Source organism: Acanthamoeba castellanii (genome assembly GCF_000313135.1).
Source record: "Acanthamoeba castellanii str. Neff unplaced genomic scaffold scf7180000084768, whole genome shotgun sequence".
Lineage (NCBI taxonomy): Eukaryota > Discosea > Longamoebia > Acanthamoebidae > Acanthamoeba > Acanthamoeba castellanii.
This window is the reverse complement of record NW_004457618.1, coordinates 574,119-582,913: the sequence shown is the minus strand read 5'-3', so window position 1 is coordinate 582,913 and position 8,795 is coordinate 574,119. Positions and strand designations below refer to the sequence as shown.

At 61.0% G+C, this 8,795-nt stretch overlaps 3 protein-coding genes across 3 annotated transcripts in view; 2 read left to right on the top strand and 1 right to left on the bottom strand.

The window, feature by feature from the left end:
- Positions 1-598: 598 nt before the first annotated feature.
- ACA1_255910 (Histone-lysine N-methyltransferase) lies at positions 599-3,243 on the top strand (the record flags this gene model as incomplete). Its single annotated transcript, XM_004367659.1, has 8 exons — positions 599-715; positions 792-843; positions 892-904; positions 955-1,144; positions 1,487-1,602; positions 1,778-1,908; positions 2,138-2,254; positions 2,342-3,243. 8 exons carry the CDS (start codon positions 599-601, stop codon positions 3,241-3,243), a joined length of 1,638 nt encoding a protein of 545 aa, XP_004367716.1.
- A 71-nt stretch (positions 3,244-3,314) lies between these two features.
- ACA1_255900 (domain found in dishevelled, egl10, and pleckstrin domain containing protein) lies at positions 3,315-6,384 on the bottom strand (the record flags this gene model as incomplete). Its single annotated transcript, XM_004367658.1, has 12 exons — positions 3,315-3,381; positions 3,490-3,629; positions 3,736-3,872; positions 4,044-4,158; positions 4,296-4,383; positions 4,465-4,606; positions 4,726-4,909; positions 5,027-5,243; positions 5,365-5,413; positions 5,587-5,715; positions 5,924-6,029; positions 6,187-6,384. The coding sequence occupies 12 exons, from the start codon at positions 6,382-6,384 to the stop codon at positions 3,315-3,317; spliced, it is 1,572 nt and encodes a 523-aa protein (XP_004367715.1).
- A 757-nt stretch (positions 6,385-7,141) lies between these two features.
- ACA1_255890 (uncharacterized protein) overlaps positions 7,142-8,795 on the top strand; it is a gene marked incomplete at both ends in the record, with an annotated part of 3,403 nt that continues 1,749 nt past the window's right edge. The window contains 4 exons of the mRNA XM_004367657.1: positions 7,142-7,285; positions 7,315-7,649; positions 7,853-8,078; positions 8,179-8,782. Coding sequence (XP_004367714.1) covers positions 7,142-7,285; positions 7,315-7,649; positions 7,853-8,078; positions 8,179-8,782 — 1,309 coding nt within the window. The remainder of the gene's footprint in view (positions 7,286-7,314; positions 7,650-7,852; positions 8,079-8,178; positions 8,783-8,795) is intronic.

The following is an 8,795-nucleotide window of genomic DNA, read 5'->3' as shown; positions in this document are numbered from 1 at the left end:
ACACATGCCAACACGCATTGCACTACATGTGGTTCAAACACCAAAATGCATTTTACATAATGCCAGCATGCATTTTATGCATGGTGTCCATGGATAAGATGCATGTCGGCATTATGTAAAATGTGTACACTAACACACATGTCATGCATGTGGTCCACACATAACACACATGTCATGCATGTGGTCCCCACATAACACACATGTTAGGTGTGTGGTCTGCATGCAACATGCATATTTCATGTGTGGCCAAGGCACACCATGCATTCTTCATGTACTTCCAACTCATACTGCAAATGTGACCTGAATAGCATGCATGCTACGCATTTTATCCATACTACGCGTTATCGTTGCATCCCCAAAGATATGCTGCATTAATAAGATGGTGAGAGCTTGGAGCCCTTCAGATGGAACCTTCGAAAGGGGCACATCAGCAAACGTGGTCTGCTAAGGTGTGTGTGGCGTTGGAACAAAGGAGCACAGTTTTTCCCGCCAAACATTCCAAACAAAAGGGAAGATTTCTTACTCGAGATGAGAGTAGCGGAGGCCAACTACTACCGTGCACTTGGTGCTGGCTTTGGCGTGGAAGTGAAGCACATTGATGAGCGCCAGGGAAAAGGCTGCTTTGCTGTGTCTTCCTTTGAAGATCGGGCTGTTGTATTCCGTGATTGTTCTCTTGCCTGCTTGCAATCACGCAAACAAACCGCACTCCATGAAGGTACATTACCTCTTTCTCTTACAGCATATCACAGGCCGCCGTTCAACCTCTGCCCCCCCCCCGCCAAAAGCAGCAGGCTGCTGTGCGGAGTATCGCCGACCTGTGGCGACCTGTGAACACTGTCATAGGTGCGCCGCCGCTTCTGCTTCTACTGCTGGCCTACCGCCTCCTTGCAGGCAGGGGTGATCGGTGACCCCGTCTGTTATTGGTTTTGGCGTGTCTGTTTGTCCGTCGTGCAGGTTTGTGGGGTCCCTTTGGCTGCAGCTGGCGCTCTTGAGCTGCGGGGAGGCGGTAACGCTGCGCGTGGACGCCGCCGCTGCTGGTGGTGGTGATGCTCTGCAGGCCCACCTCCCTCCCAACGCCAACTTTGCCCTCCCGGCCATCTCTGCCGAGGAGGCCGCCCTCACCTCTACCGTGCTCACCCGCCAGGTGAGTACCAGGCCAGTCCCTTCGTCCCCCACGTCCTGTTCACCCACCCACCCACCCTTGCATATGTCAGACACCCGATGGTTCCTTGTTGCTGTACTGCAGCCCGCACTGTCGCTCGGAGGCTCAATCGCTCGAATTGCAGCTCAAGGCACGTCAATCCATCCTCCTCCACCCTCTTTCTGCAACCCTTTTCTAATGCAAGTGTGTGTCGTGTGTGTCGTGTGTGTGTGCCGTGTGTGTATACTTGTGGGTGTATGTGTCGTGGGTGTCTCTCTCTCTCTCTCTCTCTGCGTGTGTGTGTGTGTGTGTGTCCCGGACGCTTGTCTCCTGCTCTCCGCTCAGACCGGGCCACCTGCCGCGGTGCTCCGGCTCTTCAAGCAGCACGCAGATGCCACTGGAAATCGCTTCTTCATCCTTGCGGCAGTCTTCATCTACGCCATCGTGAACCGGTTGAAGCGGTGTGTGTGTGTGTATGTGTGTGCGTGCGTGTCGTGTGTCGTGTGCGTGTCGTGCGTGCGTGCGTACGGCATGGTGATGCCCGTCGTTCCACGTGACCAGACACTTTATATAACTATATATTTATATAGATCTATGTATTTCCCCACTCATCGATTCCTTTCAATTATCGTCCAGGAATGGAGGAGATCTTGAGGAAGCCGCCCAGCCCTTCGAGTACATGGCCACCCGCCCCTACTGGGAGACCGTCGATCTGCCCGAAGACCAGGATCCGGCCGCCCTACGGCACGAAATGCTGTCTCAGACAGGTGCGCACGCACCCGGCCCCACGAGGCGGTGAGCGACATACCGGCGGGCTGCCTGGGTGGAAGGGGGGGAGGCTGAGCAGTGGCATTCATGAATTGACGACACGACACGACACGACACGACACGACACGACACACTGTTCTGCGCCACCCCGCGCCCGCTCCCCTACCGCCTCCCGACGTCGGCTCTCCTCAGAGGAGTCTTTGGGCATGCTTCGTGAGCTCTTTGCAGATGAGCTCCGCCAGTTCCCTGGCCTCGAGGCCAAGTTCTTCACCACGTCGGCCTATTCGCTCCTCTTGGGCGGACTCAACCTCAACACCATCAGCATCAAGGTCCCGTCCCCCCTAGGTGCGTGCCACGCTCTCCTCCTACCTTCCGGCTGCTGCTGCTGCTGCTCACGGAAGATGAATATATTCTATATACCTATATATTTAGTGCCCTACTTCCTGATGCTCGACGCCCTGCCACACGAGCACAGGAGAGATGCCGTGCACGCTCTCTCTCCGTTCCTCACTCCACTGCTGGAGAGGCAAGACGACCACGACCACGACCACGACCACGACCACGACCACGACCACGACCACGACCACGACCACGACCACGACCACGACCACGACCACGACCACGACCACGACCACGACGCCCATGAGTGCTGCGTGAGGGTGGGCGACCTTGGAAACAGCGGTCGGAGAGAGCACCGCGAGGACGAGGACGAGGACGACGAAGAAGAAAACGAGGGGGAGAACGACGAGGAGGATGGCGATGATGATGTGGAGAGTGAAGACGGCGAGGAGGAGGAGGAGGATGAAGGAGAAGAGGATGAGTTTGAGTTTGACTGGACGGCTGCTGCTGCTGACGGAGTGGTTTCCCCGCGCCGGTGCAAGTTCACGTCGGGGCTGTTTCCGCCGTACAAGGGCTACGCCTTCTTCCCGCTGCTCTCCACGCTCAACCACTCGTGCGAGCCCAACTGCCAGGTGGCCTACCTCGAGGACGGGCAGGCCCTCGTCTTTGCCCTCCGCGACATTGCGGCAGGCGAGGAGCTCTCCATCTCCTACATCTACCGACACCTGCCCCTCGCCGAGAGACAGCAACAGCTCCGCAGCTACGGCTTCGTCTGCGCCTGCCCCCGCTGCGCCGCCGACGCCCAAGCCCAAGAAGCTCCTGATAAGGCCGAGGCCGGCGTCCTCCCCGCCGCCATCCAGGAGGAGGAGGAGGAGAACCGGGCGCCCGAGGAGGGTGAGGAGAAGAGCAACGACGGCGGCGCCGAGCACTCCCGGAAGAGACGGCGCACAGCACCGCCACCCGATCACCACCACCGCCGCCACGGTGATAAATAAATAAATGGAAAGATCATAAATACTATTTACCCTCTTCGTGGTGTTGTATTCCTTTGCTCCGGAGGCGCGTTTCAAAAGACGAGCACGTCGCCCCACTTGGCGTGCTTGCAGACAAAGCCCGTCATCTTCCGGAAGTGCCTGTACCCCGCCAGCCGCCATCGCCAGAGGAGTAACAGGACGAGAAGAAGAAGAAGAAGTCAGAAAAAGGCAAGGCAGGAGAGGCAGCTGGCTCGCTAACGTTAGTACCCTTGCACGGCAGAGAGAGGGTTGACGTCGGCCTTGCCGTGTTTGCCCAGGACGATGGTCTCCACCTGGTACTGCCGGGCGAGGCGGATGAATTTCTTGCGGGCATCCGACGACTTGGGCGTCAGCGCCGAGTGCTCGGTCTGACCGACAAGGCGCGCACCACACGTGGTGTGTGCCGCATGTGTGTGTGAGGAGACAGGTCCTCCCCAACGGCAAAGAGTAGGTAGTCAAGTGGGAGAGGGGCACCTGACGTGCGAGGAGCTCCTTGTGTGCGGGGCGTAGGATCTTGCGGGCCACGCGCCACAGATCGAATTGCCACTTGAGCCGCTCCGGCGAATTGCGCGAGAGCAGAGCGAGCCTGTCCGGGATCTTCCGCTCGCGAACTGTGAGCTCCCCGTCCACCCGCCCGCCCAGTCAGTCAGTAAGCCAGTCAGCACGTGGACCCCTCCAAGGAGAGAAGTGCGGCCGCCTGCTGGAGGCGCAGAGGACAAAGGGGAGATAACAAAAGAAGGGGGGGGAAGGGAAAAAACAAAAACCAAAAAAAAAAAACGCACTGGCAATAAGGTAGACGAAGTCGGTCGGCTTGAGGATGTGGCCCACCAGCATTTGGAAGGCACGCTTCGACGCCTCCGTGCCATCCAGGCCGATCATGTACACCGTACCCGTGGCCTGTAGCATGACATATCACCACGGCACGCAGCAGCTTACCCCATCAGATGTACACACACGACCCACGACCCACGACACACACAGCTCCCGCTGACCCCCGCGCCTGCTGCAAACAAGGGACGGGGGATGCTGTATACCCGTTCGATGTTGCCCTTATGCAGTGTGTTGGTGCTGGAAAGCAGCTCCATCTGCTCGTACGGGGTGTCATCCACTTTCTGGTAGCCCCTGTTGGAGAGACACGACCCACGACACACACGGTGGGTGGGTGGGTGGGTGAGTTGGGGTATACGCGAGGCGGCAGCGCACCGCCTGAGGCGGAGCCGCACGTACCACACAATGTCTTCGACCTCCTCAGGCGATAGGCCTTCGGGTGCAGCGTATGTCCTTTCGATCCACGCCGGCCGCAGCTTCTCGCCCATTACCTGCCGCACCTTGTTCTTCACCCGCACTGTGCGTTCACAGAGACAAGCGGCCACCCGCCACCCGCCACCCGCCACCACAGGTTGCCTGCGTTAAGGTCGGCGTGTATGGGCAGGGGGGAGGAGGAGGAGGAGTTGCGCAACGCACCGGGGAGGGATGAGGAGGAGCCCTTGCCCTCTTCGCCGCTGCTCCTGAGGTCGGCTATCGGGGTGTGTGCTTCGGCCTCGCTGTCCTCGGAGCCGAGTGGGAAGGCGTCCAAACTGACGGAGCCAGCAAGGGACGGATCCGAAGAAGACATGGCGCGATTGTGCCTCTTTACCACTTTTGAGCGCTACACGGCACACACGGCACACACGGCAACACACACACACAGCCAACCACACACCGGTCAATGCGATGCTCACCACAGCCTGGTGGCTTGTGGTGGTAGGAGGAGGAGGAGGATTACCGGTCGCGTGGGCTCTACGGAGCTCGTGGTGGTGGTGCTGCTCTCGACGATGGCACTGCCCGAGTGTTCCTTGAGGCGTGGCGAGGTCGGCTCGCTCTCGCGCGTGGTGCCCACTTCGCTCTTGGCCCTGCGGTGCTGCTTCTGCCGCATCATCTTCTCCCGCTTCTCCATCCGCTTCTTGAGCTGATTGGGTTCCTCCACCTCGTGCACATAGAAGCTGACGCCCCATGTGGGCCAGCGGGCGGCCGTGTGAGAAGGAACCACAAGAGCCGGTCGCTTGTGTCCGTTGTGTGGCGCGTGCCGTACGTGCCGTGTGTGTCGGGGGAGAGGACTAGTACCGGTAGTAGTCCTCGGAGGAGTCCTTGAAGGCGTACTTGTATCTCCTTTCTTTTGGGCGGGAGGCAGGGCGCGCACGCCCGATGCAACGCAGGTCAGCACACGCAGCCGCGGCGGATGAGGGACGGAATGTGATGGAGCGAACTCGTGCGTGCGTGCGTGCGTGCGTGCGTGAAACTACTCTCTCTCTTGCAGCAGCAGCAGCGGGGGGGGGGTGTGCGTACCCACATAGTCGGTCTTGTCGGCCACGTGGTGGAAGTGGCCCGCATCCATGAGGTCGTTGCCCACCATGACGGCCTCCACTCGCGTCTGCGCATAGCGGTGCTTGAGCAGCCAGTTCACCGCCTCCGCCCCTGCGCGCGCCCCAGTGTCCACCCACCACGACCGGCTCAGCGGGCGCCCAGGATCCCACCAAGAGAAGTGCAAGGGAGAGAGAGCGAGAGAGCGCGGCTCGTGTTCAAGGCCCCACCACGCGGGCAGGCCCGCCTGCCTCGGAGCACCACCGCCTCCGCGACGAGGACGACGAGGAATGAGGAGAAGGAGGAAGAGGAAGAGGAGTACCGACGAAGCAGGCGTCGTACTGGCGGAGTCCGCGCAGGCGAGACTGCACGGGCACTCCCCCGTCCTTGGCACGCAGCTCGCGCGCGATGTGACCCAAGCGCTGCGCCTGCGGTGCACCACGTGGCTGAGTAGTGAGTATCGTGCTGGCCAGCACCTTGCATCTCAGACATTATTTGGGGGTGGGAGGTGCAGGAGGGGTGTAGGAGTCGGTAGAGCCAAAAAGAATAAAACAGGTGCAAGGGGGAAGGGAAGAGAGCACAAACCCTGGCTTTGTGAAATTGCGATTCCTCCCCAGGGGTTTGCGATGTGCAAAGATCGAGGGTGAATTGGCGTCGTTGGACGTCATCAGCGTCGGCCAAGTCGGCAAGTGTGATGTTTTGGGAAGCCGTAGACTGATTCGAGCATTCTTCCACGATGACGTCCAAGCCCTCCCACGCATCCGGAGGCTTGGTGGCGAACATGCGGCTACAAGATGCTGATGCACAACTTTTATTTGGCGCTCGAAAGGGAAACTGGGTTCTTGCGAGGCATGCCCAAACCAAAATGCCGGAAATTTTTGGTGCCCATTCTGCTTTTTTTATTCGAGCGCTTGTGGGCCTATGTCCTTGGTGGTCTTTCTTCTTCTCCTTCTGTGCGCCACTGCCGGCAGCGGCAGCATCGCGGCCTACTCTCTCGGAGGTAATGTGTCGTCTTTCGCCTCCTGGCGCCTGCAGCCCTGCGCGCAGCTGGTACACCAGCCCCCTTCATGTGATAATGTGTGCTCCACTACAGCTTCCCATTTATCAATGGGTTCGGCATTTTTTTAAATAAACAACACTTAAATATTGAAGATCTATTCGAGAAGCAGAATACCTATTTGTATGTACATTTATTATATTTATTATATATTTATTTGGTGGCAGGAGTGGCTGGTCAGCGGGGTGGAAGCAGAGGCGGCCGAGGCACTGCTGGGTTCTGCCCTCTCGCTCGAGCAACCGGCTGTGGTGGGGGTGCCGGGTACTTCGAGACCCAGTTCGGGCCTCCTGCTCCTTCAGGTGCTGCAGCCGCCACCCGCGCCAGCCAGCCAGCCAAGCATGTTCGCTAACCAACCAGAGCCTCTTGTGGCTGGCACACAGACACTCTTCGCCCTCGCGATGGCTGGTCAAGGCCACGACCACGAGGAGCGGCGCAGTCTGGGACTGTCGACAGTCGTGCGGGAGGCACTTCGTGTGACGCACGATGGCGGTGATGGCGATGGTGATAGTGATGGTGATGGCGAACATCGTCATCATCATCGTCACCACCGCCACCGCCACCACCATCATCGTCATCATGACCACCGCCGGCGCCATGACGAGTCGAATGGCCACGAGGAGAGAGCAGGTGATGTCGCGTGTGACGCACGCCTGCAGAGGATCCACCCAGGCCTGGCCGCCAAGGCCCAGCTGGTCCGACGGTTTGTCGACACTCTCTACCGCCACCTGGCCCTTCCACGCCTCCGCGCCGGCGATCGCCAGCAGCCCGCCCAGCACCACCGCGATCTCGAACCGTGCGACCAGCCTGGTCCTCCCGCCGACATGTCCGCCCATTGTCAGGTCTCCGGAGAGCGGCACCCGAGCAAAGGCGCAGATCGAAAGCTGCGCGTGGTGGTGGCGGGTGGCGGCCCTGCCGGCCTCCTCTCGGCCCTGGAGGCCTACAAGGGCGGCGCCCGCGTGTGCGTCGTTGAGAAGCGGCTGGCCTACACCAGGTCATCCCTCCCCTCCCCCGCCCACACGCGCGCCCACCTGGCGGCGGTATATCCTGAGAGCTGAGTGACGTGGTGGTGGTGGCTGCTGCTGCTGCTGGTGGCTGGTGGTGGCTGGTGGTCGTGGTGTCGTGGGTGGTGGTGGTGGTGGTGGTGGTGTGTGCGACCCTGGTCGTGTGTGTATCGTGTGTGTGTCGTGTGTACAGAGACACCTGGTTCGACATCTACGACCAACCTTTCTCGCGCGGCCTGGCCACCCTCGAGAGCTGGGGATTCGGCTGGCTGGCCGCTGCGCGCCGCCTGCTCACTGCCGATCTGCGCGGCTGCGGTCCGGAGAATGGCCTCCTCGAGTTCCAGGACTGGCGGACTCCATCGAAGACAACGCAGCAGCAGCAGCAGCAGCAGCAGCAGCAGCCTCAGCCGCCGCTGCCGGTGCGTGTCCCGCAACTCTCTCGCGGGGACATGGGCATCGCATGCGAAGGCCAGCCGCTGACTGGCTGTTGCCACTGTTGGGCGGTTGGGGGCGCCGAAGGCGGGGGAGGAGGCGGAGGCGGGGGAGGAGGCGGATGTGGTCGTGGGAGCGATAACGGTGCGGGCGCGGGTGCTCGAGCAGTTCCTGGCCAAGGTGCTGCAGACGGTGGGCGTGCCTATCCTCCACGCCTACGAGTTCGTGGCGCACTGCCCCGCCTCCACCGCCGCCTCCTCTGCCTCGGGGCGTGCCCTGTTCCATGCCACGGCGGGGGTGCCGGCGGCGCACTACGCGCACCCGCGGGCCAACGACTCTGCGCTCTTCTGGTGCTCGCGTCCTCTGTCCGCCCTCACGCGCCGCTTCCACGCCCGCACGCCCGACGCGCGCGACAGTACCTCGCCGGCCGCCTTCCTGGCGCTGGACTTTGACGTGCTGGTCGGCGCCGATGGCACGCAGAGCCGCGTGCGCCAGTTCTCCCGCGTTCCCTACCGACAGCAGAACAGCTTCCTCCTGGGCCACCACCACGTCACCCTCCCCGACCTACACCAGACCACCCTCATCCTCAACTTTGCCCCGACGACACCACCCGCCGCCGCCAAGACCAGCAGCCGGCACACACCTCCACCCCTCCACCCCTCCACCTCCTCTCCCTCTCCCTCACCACCGGGTCGCCCCGCCCG